This window comes from Chiloscyllium plagiosum, unplaced genomic scaffold (assembly GCF_037043375.1).
Source record: "Chiloscyllium plagiosum isolate Xiang-an unplaced genomic scaffold, Cpla_swu_hap1 HiC_scaffold_13, whole genome shotgun sequence".
NCBI lineage: Eukaryota > Metazoa > Chordata > Chondrichthyes > Orectolobiformes > Hemiscylliidae > Chiloscyllium > Chiloscyllium plagiosum.
This window is the reverse complement of record NW_028270151.1, coordinates 31,999,219-32,016,719: the sequence shown is the minus strand read 5'-3', so window position 1 is coordinate 32,016,719 and position 17,501 is coordinate 31,999,219. Positions and strand designations below refer to the sequence as shown.

The 17,501-nt window shown below is 41.3% G+C and overlaps 1 protein-coding gene across 7 annotated transcripts in view; it reads left to right on the top strand.

The window, feature by feature from the left end:
• The window catches only part of sphkap (SPHK1 interactor, AKAP domain containing), a 401,197-nt gene that overhangs the window by 299,726 nt on the left and 83,970 nt on the right, over positions 1–17,501 (top strand). For all 7 annotated transcript variants that reach the window (XM_043702455.2, XM_043702458.2, XM_087993467.1 and 4 more), the window contains one exon: positions 14,395–14,505. In XM_043702455.2, the coding sequence (XP_043558390.2) occupies positions 14,395–14,505 (111 nt within the window). The remainder of the gene's footprint in view (positions 1–14,394; positions 14,506–17,501) is intronic.

Below are 17,501 nucleotides of genomic sequence, written 5' to 3'. Positions count from 1 at the left end.
TCACTGAAGATGTTATGGTGATGAAACATCTGAAAATGAAGCTCAGTGAGCAAACCTACATCCAGAACCTCAACCTGAGCAACAAATCTTCTCAAAACTTGCTACCATCAGGTTCAGTGGCATCCTGACCAATGCCAGGGATAGTCAGGCCATTAGGAGATGGAGCATTATGGTCAAGAAGGGCACAAGTGAAATGGGAAAGACCAGGGGTACCTTGAGGTGAAATCTCACTTCTGTGTCTCCTTTCATCATCATTCACCTGTCAGCAACAATTCAACCCTACCATTCTGCTGGGGGCAGCTTGCTGAAGAGTCAACAGGTGAACTATTTCTCACCCAATTTAATATGTCTGTCACATAGGCATCTGAAGTCCAAACAACTGTGCTCAAGGACTCCTTGGACTCATTTGAGAATTTTCCATAGCTGATCATCCCACTCTGAGCCCGAGTCTGCCACATAGAGTCATAGAGATGTACAGTATAAAAACAGACTCTTTGGTCCAACTCGTCCATGCCGACCACATATCTGAAATTAATCTAGTCCCATTTGCCAGCACTTGGCCCATATCCCTCTTAAACCCTTCCTATTCATATATCCATCCAGATGCCTTTTTAATGTTATAATTGTAGCAGTGTCCACCATTTCCTCTGGCAGCTCATTCCATACAAGCATCACCTTTTGTGTGAAAACATTGCCCCTTAGGTCTCTTTAAATCTTTCTCCTCTCACCCTAAACCTATAGTCTCTAGTTCTGGATTCTCCCATCCCACAGAAAATACTTTGTCTATTTACCCTATCCATGCCCCTCATGATTTCATAAACCACTGTAAAGTCACCCCTCAGCCTTCAACACTCCAGGGAAAACAGCCCCAGCCTATGCAGCCTCTCCCTATAGCTGAAACCCTCCAACACTGGCAACATTCTTGTAAATCTTTTCTGAACCCTTTCAAGTTTCACAACATTCTTCCGATAGGAATGAGACCAGAATTGCACGCAATATTCTGAAAGTGGCCTAACCAATGTCCTGTACAGCCACAACATGACCTCCCAACTCCTGTACTCAATGTTCTGACCAATAAAATAAAGCATACCAAACACCTTCTTCACTATCCTATCTACCTGCGACTCACTTTCAAGGAGCTATGAACCTGCACTCCAAGGTCTCTTTGTTCAGCAACACTCCCCAGGACTTTTCCATTAAGTGTATAAGTTCTGCTCTGATTTGCCTTTCCAAAATGCAGCATCTCACATTTATTTAAATTAAACCCATTGGCCCATCTGATCAAGATCCCATTGTACTCTAAGGTAACCTTCTTCGCTGTCCACTGTCATCTGCAAACATATTAACTACACTTTCTATATTCACATCCAAATCATTTATATAAATGATGAAAAGCAACGAACACAGCACCGATCCATGTGGCACACCACTGGTCACAAGCCTCCAGTCTGAAAGACAACCCTCCAGCACCACCCTCTGTCTTCTACCTTCGAGCCAGTTCTGTATCCAAATGGCTAGTTCTCCCTATATTCCATATGATCTAACCTTGCTAATCAGTCTACCATGAGGGATCTCAGCGAACGCCTTACTGAAGTCAATACAGATCACCACTCTGCCCTCATCAATCCTCTTTGTTACTTCTTCAAAAAACTCAGTCAAGTTAGTGAAACATGATTTCCCACGCACAATGCCATGATGACTATCCCTAATCAGTCCTTGCCTTTCCAAATACTTGTAAATCCTGTCCCTCAGGATTCCCTCCAATTTACCCACCACCAATGTCAGACTCACTGGTCTATAGTTCATGTTCTTTCTAGTTCTCTTAATTCTGTCATGATTGCATTGCAGTTGTACCTTTATTGCACTGTTCTGGAGAGTGTATGTGATGCATTTGTCAGTACCCAGCTAAGATGTAAATGCAATTCTGTTTCTCAATCATAGCCCCTCAGGTTCAGCATCTTCAATAATTGCTGAGCTTGGAGAGTGTTGCATTCTCTGGAAACAAATAAGGGGAGGAATCCTCCTTGAAACCTGTAACATTATAACAGCACTAAACAGGATAAACATAGGAAGGATGTCCCTGGTCACCAGATTGTCCAAATCCTGGGGTGATGTTCTTGGGATGAAGGATAGGCTATTAAGGACTGAGATGAGGTGAGATTTCTTCACCCAAGAGCTTGTGGAAAATCTCTGCCACAGAAAGCAGTTGAGGCCAAACTTTTGAATGTTTTCAAGAAGGAGTTAGATTTAACCCTTCTGCTAAAGGGGTCAAAGGTGATTGTGGGGGAAAGCAAGAGCAGGCTGCTAAGTTGGATGATCAGTTATGATCATGCTGGATGGTGGATCAGGTTCAAAAAGCTGTACGACCTACTCCTCCTTCCATTCTCTATGCTTCTGTTCATCATCAATTCCACTATCATTTCCGCCACCAGCATCTGTTTAAAACCCAAGAGTTGTGAATCACCAACTAAACATCAAAGGCATTTGAATAAGTACATGAATAGGAAAGGTTTGGTGGGAAATGGGCCAGGAGCAGAGAGGTGGGATTAGTTTGGTTTGGGATTATGTTCAGCATGGACTGGTTGGACTGAAGGGTCTGTTTTCATGCTGTATGACTCTCTGACCAGATGTGTGTTTTTGCACTAGTATAAGATTTTAGATCTTGGTGCCAACGTATTCTCTGAGAGACCACCTTCATGGATGACCCACAGTGTTTGTTATACAAATCCTGGCAGGCAGAAGGAAAAAACATAACCTTGGCAATCATTATGCTCAGTCTCTCCATTGTTCAGTAATTAAGTGATGTTGCCATATGTGTGGCATGGATATTTATAATTCTGTCACTGGTTATCTGCCAGTCCAAAAGGAATACAGATGAGTCACTCATCTCTAGGGGGTCTGTTTTTGCAGTTTGTGGAGGCTCAGCTACCCAGTTTAGTTCCCCCCACTTTGTATTTTGTCTTCTCCTGCAAAAGGTGAAAGAACAAATCTGTGAATGAATGAAATTAAACTTTCACCCTGTGGAGGCAGAACTTTCTGTAAGAATGATAATAAAACACATCGTACATTCTCCAAGGATTGGGATGAATGTGAACAGTGGATAGATGTGAATGCTGCAGGATTCTGAAAGTTAAATGGATATGAGGAATCATGTAATGATAAATACTTAGCAAGGCAGATTGACATTAGGAAGAAGGAATTGCATAAAGCACAAGGTGTGATTGTATCAGTAAATTTACCTAATTCCCCTGACCAGAAGTGCTGTGGATTAGATCATACAGCTGCATTGTATCTATGATTTGGGTGCAGTGCTCCTGATATATGTTCTTCTACCTTCATCCTCACCCTCTTGGCAAGAGCAGCTTACGGGATGTGAGTGTTGCTGGCTGGGCCAGCATTTATGTCCCATCCCAAGTTGCCCTTGAGAAGGTGATGGATAGCTATCTTCTTGAAGTTGCTTTATATTCTGGGGAATGGTACGCTCCTCCCCCTCCTGGCTGTACCCAACAATAATTTCCTGGCTACATGATTAAATCTGGCTGCTGCCCTAGTTTTACATCCATCAAACATTCTCAACCTTTCCAATTTCCATTGGAAGACAGCTCCTATAAATAATAGCTGAGATTATGTCACACACAGACAGAGACATGTCTTTAGGAAGCCCTGAAAGAGGGCAAGATTTTAATTCATACAAAACCCAGTCACTTCAACTTAAAATCAGGCACAATAGAGCCCCCTGCAACTCCTTTGCTACATTTATATTTTTTGGAAGATGATTATTGATTTTGACTATGTTTAACATTGTGACTTTTACAACTTACCTGAAATGGTAAATGTTTCAGCTAATTCTTATGAGCACTGAACTGTTCTTCATACATATTAAGAGTTCTGTGCAATCCTAACCTGGGCTGGAATTGATTACCTGTTATGTTTCACTTTTTGTACCTATTAATAGAACCAGTTTCAATTTGTGTTTTCTTAGAAGTGAAAATTCATCAGTGTTGACCTTATGATTAAAAGAGTGGAGATTGCTCAGCACAGGCAACTAGGGTGTCGAATGCCTGTTGTGTAGCTACCACCATTAGCAGTTGCAAAAGGAAATTATAATTGATGCATGTCACTATGCTCATACCTGCACTACAAATTGTACTGATCGCCACCTTGACGAAGGTGTGTGCAGCTAATATCAACCAGGGTATGCAGGGCAGGTAATCATGAAATCAGTCAGCGCACTATCATAATCTGGTGGTGGTGTTCCACTTGGTGGCTGGCCTGTTGGCTTGTCCCACATGATTACATTCTTCTCAGCGCATTAGAAATTTATGCAAAGGCAGAACACGTGGGTGTCATATTCAAAAGGCACGTTGACAGCATTTCATCGTCTGTAACTCAGCAACGTCGCTCAACCTCTGCTCATCACGTCCATCCACTCCTGGAGATGTCAGAGACCAGGCAAAAGTCGAGTCAAGATTTAGCAATGCCTTCATAGAGATTTCCCTGAAGGCTGTCAAGTAGAGAGGGTTGAAGGCAGGCTGGACAGAGTTTGCCATGGATAGCTCAAGGGAACCATTGTCCTGTACCATAAAAGGATGAATGATCTGCTCTGAGAAGATAATGATATGGCAATGCTTCATGTTCTTATGAATTAATATTGTAAAGTTGCCACTGCAGAGAATTGCCACTAAGCGTTGAGTATTTATGACATGGCATGCCAATGAATGCAACCCTGATCCCTAACAGTTGGCAATGCCAACCTGATGAAAATTCTAACGGCAAACCGAGCACTGATAGGCTTGCAAAGTCCTTCCTACTAACACTCGGGGGGTGGGAGGGGGGGGGGGGGGGGGGGGGGTTTACCAACATCCAGAGAACTGCCTCACACACAAGTCAAACATGTCGTACATAATAACCCCCAAACTAGTCATCCTCAGGTAATTATACCTTATGGACAATATCCCAGACACTGGGATCATCATCCCAAACTATGTCTGTTCCACTGGCAGGACAGACTAACCAGAAGTCTCACCACAGTGGTATACAGTACTGTGTTCTCCACATTGATTCCTGACCCTTAAGCCTCATGATTTGACTCTGATTACAGGATAACTTCAGGGTTTTTGCTGGTATTCAATGTTCAGTTAAGTAACATAAATTGAAACAGACTGCCAAATTGAAAGCTGTCACATGAACGATTTGGAGTCAGTGATACTGCTGATAATTAATGCAGAGTGTGCTGCTGACTAGCCAGGAGGTACATCCTGTAATATTGACCCTAAGAATAAGAGGCAGAATATCAGGCAATTCACACTGGTGCATTTATGTGGTATTTTGTTGGTTAGATAACTACCAGCAACTCCTAGTAGCTAGTTCACTGGCTAGCCAAAAAAAATCATTGCTTGGACTGTAAGAAACCTTTTTTTAATATTATGATCTCTTTAAAAAGGATAATGAGGTTTTTAAGCTTTTTCAACATAATTCCAGATATAAATAATGAAGCCTCTAGCTTAGTGCCTTCTTTAAATACTAAAGAACATAAGTTCTGACTAATGATATGTTATCAGAGAAGCACAGAATATGAAATGAAATGGGGAGACCATTCAGCCCAACATACATGCACCAACCCGTTTTAAATGGAATAAGTTTTATTGTCACATGGACTCACATGAGTACAATGAAAAATTTACAAGTTGCCACTTTTGCCACCATCTTCGGTACAAAAGTGCCCAGACATTGAATTTTAGTACAAGTCAAAAAAATAAAGAAAACAATGTGTAAAAAGTTAAACATTAAGCTTTCTTACTGAAAAGTAGAAATACAAAGAAACATAGTTAACAGTTCAACATCACAGGTCATTAGCGCCTGGCCATGCTGGGTTCACACTCCTCACAAGGGCTTCACCTTGCCCCCGCCATCACCCCAGGCTGTTTGTTCCTGCTCTCATCGCCAGCTGTCTGTCTGCCCGTTCTTGCCACCTCATGCCCTGTCCCCACTCTCGCCATCTTGCACCCTGTTCCCGTTCCTGCTGCCTCACGCCTGTTTCCATTCCCGCTCTCATCACCAGCTGTCTGTCCGCCTGCCTGCTCTCGGCGCCTCACACCATGTTACTGCTCCTGCCACTGCCCTGGGTTGCCTGCTCCCACTCTTGCCACTGGCCATTTCGGCTCAGGAGGACTGCCACTCGATGCCGGGGACCTCTCTCCACTTTGGGCTCGGCCTCCTCGTGCTGCCTTGATCTCCTCCATGCTGCACAAACCCACACCTTACGTAAGATAAATAGGTTAAACTAAGAAAAAAAAGTATTGAAATAATTTTTTTAAAAAGTGAACAGGGTACAAAAAAAAATGGTATGAGCCTGCACATTCTGCTGCTACTTCACCACCATCTTGAAACTCAATCTTTGGTATTCACCTTAATATTACTCTGATCATTCCCCATAACGTGGTATTTTCTATTTCCTTCAAGTATTTATCAAATTCTCTTTTGAACATGTTTGAGTCTGCCTCTACCACCTTTTTGTTTAGACCATGATTTCCAGAACTCATTAAACCAATGAAATATTGTATATAGTACTTTGCTGAAAATGTGTTGCTGGAAAAGCGCAGCAGGTCAGGCAGCATCCAAGGAACAGGAGAATCGACGTTTCGGGCATAAGCCCTTCTTCAGGAAAGGGCTTATGCCCGAAACGTCGATTCTCCTGTTCCTTGGATGCTGCCTGACCTGCTGCGCTTTTCCAGCAACACATTTTCAGCTCTGATCTCCAGCATCTGCAGTCCTCACTTTCTCCTATATCGTACTTTGACCAGACACTTTAAATCTATGTTTTTGGCTAGCCATTGAAATAATTTGAGGAGAAAGTGAGGACTGCAGATGCTGGAGATCAGAGCTGAAAATGTGTTGCTGGAAAAGCGCAGCAGGTCAGGCAGCATCCAAGGAACAGGAGAATTGACGTTTCGGGCATAAGCCCTTCTTCAGGAATGAAATAATTTGTCCAGGTGAACTTCAGCAAAACTTTTCTATGATTTTGAATCACACCGTATGACAGGATTATTATGGTGCAGAAGGAGGCCGTTAGCCCATCATACCTGCACCAGTTCTGTTACCTAGTGCCAATCTCCTGCCTTTTTCCTATATCCCTGCACATCATTTCTATGCAAATAATCATTCAGTCTCCTCTCAAATACATCAATTGAACCAGCCTCCACCATAACTCCAGGCAGTACATTCCATACCCTAACTATTTGCTCTGTGAAAGTTTATTTTCCTTCCATTACCTTTGCTACTTTTGTACATGACTAAATCTATACCCTCTCATTTTTATTTCTTTCCCAAGTGTAAGTGTTTCTCCCTATCTCTTCTATCCAGCCCACTATCTCATAAATAGACCCCCCAACTGTCCTAAACCACTATCTCATCTCCTTTCTGCCTTCTCTCCAAGATGAACACTCCCAATTTCTTCAATCTACCCTCATAACTGAAATTTCTCATCCCTGGAACAACTCTTGGAAATCATTCTGCACTCTCTCCAATGCATTCATATCTTTCATATGTTGTGGTACCCACAGCTATACATAATATTGCAGTTGAGGTCTAACAAGTGTCTCTACAAGTTCAACACCACCTCCCTGCTCATGTACAATAAGCTTCTATTAATTAAAGTTGAGTACACTGTATGTAGAGAAGTTTTACAACTATGTTGCCGGGAGTGGACGTTTTGAGTTATGAGGAGAGGTTAGATAGGCTAGGACTTCATTTCCCAGAGCGTAGGAGGTTAAGGGGTGACCTTATAGAAGCTTATAAAATCATGAGGGGCACAGATATAGGGAATAGCAAAAGTCTTTTCCCCAGGGTTGATGAGTTCAAAACCAGAGGGCATAATTTTAAAGTGAGAGGAAAAAGATTTAAAAGGGATCTGAGTAGCAACTTTTTCACAGGATGTTTAGTATGTGGAATGATCTGCCAGAGGAAGTGATAGATGCAGGTACAGTTACCACATTTAAAAGACATTTGGATAGGTACATAAAAAGGAAATGTTTTAGGGAACGTGGGCCAAATGCAGGCAAATAGAACTAGTTTAGTTTGGGAAACTTGGTTGGCATGGACAAGTTGGACCAAGAGATCTAGTTCCAGGCTGTATGCCGCTACCTATTGTCTTCACCTATCTTACCACTTTTGATGACCTATGCACACCTTCTTTAAATTTTTAATTTTTTTTTAATTTTAAATTTTTTAAAATCTTCTCTCCTCTAAGAAGACCAATGCCAGTATTGATCCTCTTCCTGTAATTGAGTTCCCTCTTCCCTGTTGGGATTTTACTAAATCTCCTCTGCAATCTTAACTACAAGGTGTTGTCATTTTTATTTTAAACTGGTTTAACATAAAATTCCTTGATTTTTTTATTATTCGATTCACTTAATTAAACAGGGGATGCTGTATGCCTTTTTACAGCCATCTCAATTTGTCGTGATGAACTCCAACTACAAGTTGGCAAGTGGATCACAGCAGATCTGAGCTCATGGTAGGGGAAATGGTGAAGGAAATTAGAGAGTTTTGGAAACCTTCAAAGGCTTGTTTCCAAATACCCATAGGTCTCTTCATTTCTGCATCCTGTTTTAAAACAAAACTGTACCATTTTGTAAATATTGCTTTTCTTTACTCTTCCAACTAAAATAAGTCACATCATTCTTCTCAACATTAAAGTTCCTTTGTCATGTGTCCGCCCATTTCAGTGGTCTATCATGAAGCCTGTCACTATCCTAATAATTGTTTAATACATTTGAGCTCTGTATCGACTGTAAACATTGCTTATTTGACCTGAATACCTAAATCCAGCTCAGGTAATATGTACTTAAAAAAAACATCTTTTTCTAAAATAAATCCTTGCACTGAAATGAAAATGGCTGCATGTTTTGATAGCCGGTTACCTGACACCCTTGCCAAGCATTGTATAAACAACTGTTTTGGTGAAGGCAGAAAAATAATAATTCTGCGGCAATGGAAACCAGACTGTTTGGTATGTTGCTTCATGTGGATTACAAGTTTGCAGATTCTAAAAGAGTTGTAGAAAGTAACAACAAACCAGATACTTCTCTTTAGCATATGTTACACATCTATGGGGATCAAACTGTCACAACTGACAATTTCTAATGAAGGAGCACCCCAGAAATAGCTATTACTCGAGAATTGAAAGGGAGAGAAGAATGCAAGGAAATTGCAATTGCTAAGGATGGGTTCTCAAAGTCAGGAGGACTTAAAATTTTACTTTTTAGGAGACAAAGTGAGTGTTATCCTTAGCTTCAGAAGAATAGTAAAATGGACATTTGGCAATAGAAATCACACTGTAATTGAGACTGTTGGAACTACTCATTTTTACTGGAAAGATTGGAAGAATATCTGAAAGAGAATCAGAGCAACAGGTATCATTTGATTAGGGAAATACAGGGAAAGCAGATCAATAGGGTGTGTTAAGATGATCCTTTTGTGATTTGTCAGGACTGAACCTTCCTTTCCAGACATCTGATGGCTTCTCACCAAATATCACGCACAAATTGATCAGCTACCTATAAACCAATCACATAGTTTTGTCAGGCACAATGCCTTTGTCATTGGCAGTACCCAGACCAATCAGCTACTTGCTAGAACAGAGAACATTACAGCGCAGTACAGGCCCATCAGCCCTCGATGTCGCACCGACCTGTGGAACCAATCTGAAGCCCATCTAACCTACAGAATTCCATTTTCATCCATATGTTTATCCAGTGACCATTTAAATGCCCTTAAAGTTGGCGAGTCTACTACTGTTGCAGGCCCTTACTACTCTGAGAAAAGAAATACCTCTGACATCTGTCTTATATCTATCACCCTTCAATTTAAAGCTATGTCCCCTTATGCTAGCCATCGCCATCCCAGGCAAATGACTCTCACTGTCTATCTAACCCTCTGATTATTTAACATGTCTCAATTAAGTCGCCTCTCAACTTTCTTCTCTCTAATGAAAACAGCCTCAAGTCCCTCAGCCTTTCTTCATAAGACCTTCCCTCCGTACAAGGCAACATGCTAATAAGTCGCCTCTGAACCCTTTTTAAAGCCTCCACATCCTTTCTGTAATGCAGTGACCAGAACTGTATACAATAGTCCAAGTACGGCCACACCAGAGTTTTGTACAGCTGTAACATGACCACCTGGCTCTGAAACTCAATCCCTCTACCAAAAAAAGCTAACACACCGTATGCCTTCTTAACAACCCTATCAACCTGGGTGACAACTTTCAGGGATCTATGTACATGAACACTGACATCTCTCTGCTCATCTACACTGCCAAGAATCCTCCATTAGCCCAGTACTCTGTATTTCTGTTGCTCCTTCCAAAGTGAATCCCCTCACACTTTTCCATATTAAACTCCATTTGCCACCTCTCAGCCCAGCTATGCAACTTGTCTATGTCCCTCTGTAACTTGCAACATCCTTTGGCACTGTCCACAACTCTACCAATCTTTGCTAACTCATCCTTCTTGGCCCTCATCTAGTTCATTTATAAAAATGACAAACAACAGTGGCCCCAAAACAGATCCTTGCAGTACACCACTAGTAACTGAACTCCAGGATGAACATTTCCCATCAACCATCACCCTCTGTCTTTGTTCAGCTAGCTACTTTCTGATGCAAACTGCTAAATCACCCTCATTCCCATGCCTCTGTACTTTGTGCAATAGCCTATCATGGGGAACCTTATCAAATGCCTTACTGAAATCCATATGCAACACATCAACCGCTTTACCCTCATCCACCTGTTTGGTCACTATCTCAAAGAACTCAATAAAGTTTTTGAGGCACAACCTGCCCTTCACAAAACCATGTTGACTATTCCGAATCAACTTATTCCTGTCTAGATGATTATAAATCATATTTCTTATCGTCAACTATCCCAAAGTTTGGTTGGATAGATGGGGGGGCAGCTTGTTCAAGTCTCTACATTACTACTTCCACAATGAGATCTGATATTGGTGATCCCATGGGTATTCTGTTGACTTGTTTGTAGGTTTTTTTTATTCAATGTGAAGTGGGTGATGAGGCACATGTCCACTAGCTTGAGGATGTGGTATTTGCTGATGAGGTTGGTGCTGTCTGGTGTTTGTGGTCCGATTTTCCTAGTAGTGATTTCTTTGGCCAAGTCGATGTTAATTAGTGTGAAAAGGGCTGTAGCATCAAAGGAGACATCATGGTAGCCCACAAATGTACCAACACACTTAAACAATGACTAGTGAACCTAAAGGATCCATTATATACTACCAGCAAAACTAATGTCATTTACAAAATACCATGCGAGAACTGTAAAAAACACTATATTGGACAAACTCGCAGGAACTTGCCATGAGGATAAATGAATACCAACTAGCTAACAAGAGACATGACCCACTATCACTAGTTTCCATACATACAGACAAAGAAGGACACTACTTTGAGTGGGACAACACACATGTCCTAGGACAGGTGAAACAAAGACACGCAAAAGAATTCTTAGAGGTATGGCATTCTAACCGGAACTCCATCAATAAACACATTGACTGAGAGCCCATCTACTTTCCCTTGAAAAGAAAGAACCAGAACTGACATCACTCACCTTAAGAAACTGAGACCTATAAACAGAGAGGCAGGACATACCACCAGAGCTTCAGGGGAGATGCTCATTGATGATGGTACCTCATCAAGGTGACAAAACATCTGAAAACAAACCTTCCAGCTCAGCGAGCTAACTTACATACTTATCATCAACCTGAGCTACAAATCTTCTCAAGATCTCTCTGTCTCAATGATTCTATCCCTTGGAGATGCTCACCAATTACGTTATTCGGTGTTAGTTACAGCTTGCTTTTTTGAGATAAGAGGGTTTTCCCCTGGTGTGAAAGCATTAACTGAAATCAGTTTATCATTTTTTATCATCAAAACTGCAGAACTTTCAGGTGTATGGAATAAAACAAGTTGTGAGGTTGGCGTGGTGCTGACCATTAAATATATATTTTTTAAATGACACTGTTCCGTCTTGTACTGCAACATATTACAATTTTGAGCCATTGGTTTCAGGACTACAGCAACCAAGTCTAGAAGGATGAATAAATTCATATCTTTTCTCTCCTGGGGTTGGATTCTAGCAGGAATTGATGTTTTTTTCAAAATGTAGGATTTTCCCAATTCTGTACAAAAATTGACTATGTATATCTATATTAGAAGCCAGTCAGATCTTTTCAATTATCATTCAAGTTCACTCAGTTAAAAAAATTAACATATTTAAAAGGTCAAATTCATCCTACATCCTACAATGTACACAGACTACCGTGCAAACAAATAGACAAATTACTGTGTCAAGAAGGTGGAATTTCAAAGTTAAAGTCCATAGGAGCAAAAGAAAATATACCTCTCTTGAGTGATTTTGAGATCCCAATGCTGTAGTGGCATATGTTAACTGGCTACTTTTCTGGAGGCTTTTTGGACCTCTACAGGACTTCTGTGTGCAATTCTCCTCATCAGACAACAGGGAGGATATGATTGTACTGGCGGGGGTGCAGAGGAAATTCATCAGGATGTTGTCTTGGATGGAGCATTTTAGTTATGAAGAGAGGCTGGATAAGTTCAGATTGTTATCTTTAGAGCAGCGAAAGCTGAGAGGTGGGGGTGGGGTAATGATTGAAATGTAGTGTAGTGAATAAGATTGAGGTGTATGAATCAGGCAGATAGGAAGCAGTTGCTCCCCTTAGTTGAACGGTCAATGATGAGGGGCATAATTTCAAGGTGAAGGAGGTTTAGATGGGACTTCAGGAAAAATGATTTGACCCAGAGAGTGGTGGGAAACTGAATGTACTGTTTGGGAGGGTGATAGAGGCTGGAACTCTCTACTTTTAAAAGAAAATGTGGATGAGCACTTGAAATCTGTTAACATTCAGAGTAATGGGCCAAATGTTAGAAAGTGGGATTAATGTAGATAAGTTGGTGCAAACTCCGTAGGCTGAACGGCCTTTTCTGTGTTGTATGATTTTGGGGCAGGCAACCTGTCTGTCATCTCATGCAGGCATCGTGCAATTATTAAAACAACAGTACGTGGAGAGATCCCAATTTCTAAATGTTCTGCTATTGGTCCCCATTAATACCAGCAAGCAAAGGAATTCAAATCTCCTCTCAAATGTCTCTAATTTCCTTTACCGTTTCCTCTACCATGACCTCAGATCTGCAGTGGTCCACTTGTCAACGTGTGGTTGGAGCCAATAATTGTTTTGCCCTTTTCAACAAAGAAGAAAGAAATAAAGAACAGTACATCACAGGAACAGGTCCTTTGGCCCACCAAGCCTGCACCAATATGGCACTTTTCCAAACTACAAACCTTTTGCTTTACATGATCCATATCCCTCTATGCCCTGCCTTTTCAGGTATCTTAAGATGCCTCTTAAATGTTGTTGTTGTTGTATCTGCTTCTACGACCTCCTCTGCCAGTGCATGCTAGGGACTTACTACCCTCTATGTAAAAAACATACCTCTCACGTCTCCTTTAAACTTTTCTTCTTTTACCTTAAACACATGTCCCCTGGTTTCTACCCTCAGAAGAAGTCTCCAACTGTCCATGCCTCTCATAATGTTGTAAACCTCTGTCAGGTTGCCCTTCAACCTCCGACATTCAAATGAAAACAAACAACTTTTGTCTAATCTCTCTTCATAACTAATACCATTCAATCCAGGCAACCTCCTGGCAAACCTTTTCTGTACCGTCTCTCCAAATCCTCTTCATCCTTCTGATAGTGTTGTGATCAGAACTGTACGCAATACTTCAAAAGTGGCCAGACTGAAGTTCTGTACAGCTGCAATATAACTTGCCAGTTTTTTTTATATACTATGACACAATCGATGAAGGCAAGCATGCCATAGACTGTAGTGTCCTGATTTTTAACTTAATATCTAACTCCCAAACTCCATTTGCAGGACCTTGTCACTCTTCCTGCCTAAGTCCTGAGTACCAGAATGTACCACAACTTCTGGCTGTTCGCAATCCCTTTTGAGACTGTCCTATACCCAATCAGAGGCATTATTAACTCTAGCACCACAGAGGGAAGAAACACACCATTCTGGAGTCTCTCTTGCGGTCACAGAAATGCCAACTGTGCCCCCAATAGTCTGCTGTTACTGCTGCTCAACTGTGCTTTGACCCTCTCTGCTGCACAACAGCTGCTCTTGCTACTGGTGTCACCATTCCACGGGTAATCCTCCCCAACAGCATCCAAATTGTCCCATGATTTAAATACAAACCATAGCAGTTGCAACTTGAATGGTGAAAATTTTATATTAAAAATGAACATTTGTTTCAGTGACAGCAAGTACGTATTAGAAAGACAAATTGCTTTTCATTTTTGACAGGTCCTGTGCAGTAACAGTTTATTAGACTCTGCGGAATATTGGTTACGGAATGAGAAGAAACTTTGCCAAGTTGGATTCTTGGAAGATAAGGCACGAAATAGATGCCCTACGGTATGTGTGTCAAGCCATTAAATAAAAGATTTACATCTATCAGCTCTGTAATAGCAGGTATCAGAGGGATTGGTTCTAATTCCTAATAAATATTGACTGAATAGGGTTAGGTATTCATGAAATAACCCAATAGGAAATGGGGTTATACAATGTCAAAGTTTGAACTACCCTCATGCGACCGGATGAAATAGCATTACTGGAAAGGCAATCATTTAAGGGCTTACATTATTTTCCTGGGTGTTTCTGCAAAGGTTATGGCACTGATCAGGAGAACCCAAGAGAAATTCAACTCTGGTCTGTTAAAGCATCTGAGATTACCTTTTGAGCATATTTCTGTTAACAGATTATTTGCATTCAGGATGAGACATGGTGAAGGATTCTTCTTCACACATCTCATGGAAATTGTAAACGTTTTATTTCATAACTTCAGCTCAGCACCAGCAGGAATCTTGCCCCATTCTTACTTAAATGTAAAACCATTTGGCAGGTAGCTCATGCTATTCTGTCTAATTATAGCAGTGGAAAATGCTCAGCTAAAGACAATAGAAGTGATTCCTGATGACAGATTATTTGGCCCTCAAGAGAGACTAAGAAAATTCATCGATCCTCATTTGATAAAGAAAATTAATCATTGAAGTATCAGCAACAAGGTATCTGACTGGGACATAATCACACTATTAGAGACAAACCATTCATCACATAGAGTGAAAACAAATTGGGTGGTTAATCACTTTGTGGGTCTCAAAATATTACTGCAATACTGTCAGAAAATGTGTGAAACCCAAATCAATTTAAATGCATAAAAATATGGCAAAGTATGATGTCATGCTGGTTTAGAATGCATGTGCATTGTTTGTGCTTGAACCATTCATCTCGTGTGATCCTCAGTGTAACTTCCTTTGTATGATGTTCTACTTTTGAACAAGCTGTTGACTTCATTTTTCAATGCATTTTTCTGCTTTGTTTTGAGCAAAAGATTTTGTTTTGTTTTGCTTTTTGTTTTGCTTCAGAAAATATGAAATGTGTTTAGATGAAAGTAAGAATGGGTAACTATGATAACAGGTTCAACAGCTTGACACCATTAACAGGAGCTCAGATTGCAACTTCAGGTGCAAGGTCCAGAATACTGTGATGGTCACCATATCAAATTAAAAGGAGTGGTGGGCTATACTATAAACACACTTTCACCATCACCACATGGTTAATAATTTTGAGGATGAAAAGTGGCTTCTATTCTGTTCCATCATATTACTTTCAAAGTGTTAACGACAAACGTTTTCCTTGATATTTCATGGTTGACATGTTGCAAGATAAAAGAAGGCTTGTCAGGGAGATCAGCAGCTATCAGAGCTGAACAATCTTCACACACCATTTTTACACTAGCCATATCAGGATCCCTCGCACATCTACCTAGCGATGATTAAGATAAACTACCGCTCATAGACATTGATCAGTACAGAACCAAGAGACAAAAGAGTGTCTCATAATAGTGGAGAAAACTGATGTGTATTTACTATCCTTTCTGCAGTAGATATTAAGGACTTTCTGTAGTCTTAATTATTTTGTTGCTTTTCACTTTGGTTTTTGTGGCTACACTACTGGGGATCTTCCATCGTTTGAACTAACAGTTCACATGTGGAAATGTTCAGGAGGTTAATACACACATACTAAGGAGAATGTGGTGTGCAAATCCAAATGGCTAGCAAGTATTCTGTATAGGATTGCTGAAAATAGCCTACGTTCCTATCACCTGTATCAGTTTGAGTGTTTTAGAACTCTAGAATGCTGAAGGTTGGTGAAGGGGAACTGGGACATTTTGAACTGTTGGACACTTGAAGTACTAATACCGTGCAAACATATGATCAAGGAACAAGACTAGGCCACTTGGCCCTTTTGGGCCTGCTCCACCATTCAATAAGATTGCGGATGATCTGATTTTTAACCTCAGCTCTATCACAGTAGGCTATATTACAGTGGGCCATGCATTCTGGCCTGAATTTCCACAGTAAAAGTGGGAGAATCAAATAGCGGCATTGCTTCCTGGAAGTTCAACGCTTTGGCAGTACAAACATTAAAAGCATCAGAAACAAAATGTAAACCAAGATTAGCATTTGAGATTGTAAGTATGCCATGCATTTAAGTGAAATTCCTCTATCCACTATATTTGTAGGTCATTAACCCATTTAAAATACACTGGTTCTCACCGGCAGAGCCCTTCTCACCACCAGCCAAGCCATGTGTTGGCGCTTGTTGGAAAGATCTGGCGATGAGGCATTCCACCAAATGACTTCGACAGTCTGCCCAGGGAACTGCTCAACAGGATCCACCCTCTCCTTTTCCCGAAGGGTCTCAAGGATACTACGTGCTGACCACTACCTGATGGACTTCTGGTCAAAGGTTTTCTTCTTCATAAATTTCTCCACGATGGACAGGTGATACGAGCTTGATGCAGGCACACACAAAGGTGGCTATCAGGGCGAGGGTAGCAATGGGTGTGTTTTTTTCCCCCATTGCCCTAATCTTTATACATGGTGTCCCTTCGGACCCGGTCCATCTTTGATCTCCACATGAAGTGGAAAATGGCCTGGGTGACTGCAGCGGCACAGATTCTGGGAATAGGCCAGACCTGTGCTACATATAACAACACTGACAGTACCTCACACCTGATGACCAGGTTTTTTCCCGCGATAGAGAGCAACCGTTGCTCCCATCTGCCTAGTTTCTGCCTCACTTCACTTATATGCTCCTCCCAAGACTTGGCGCACGCCCCAGCCACTCCAAACTAAATACCCAGCATCTTCAGGTGGTGAATCCTGACGGTGAAGAGGATAGAGGATTGGTTGGTCCAGTTCCCGAAGAGCATGGCCTCACTCTTGCCTCAGTTTACCTTGGCCCCTGAGGCCTGTTCGAACTGGTCACATATGCACATGAGTCTGTGCGCGGACAGCGGACCCGAGCAGAAAACGGCGACGTCATCCATGTACAGGAAGGCCTTA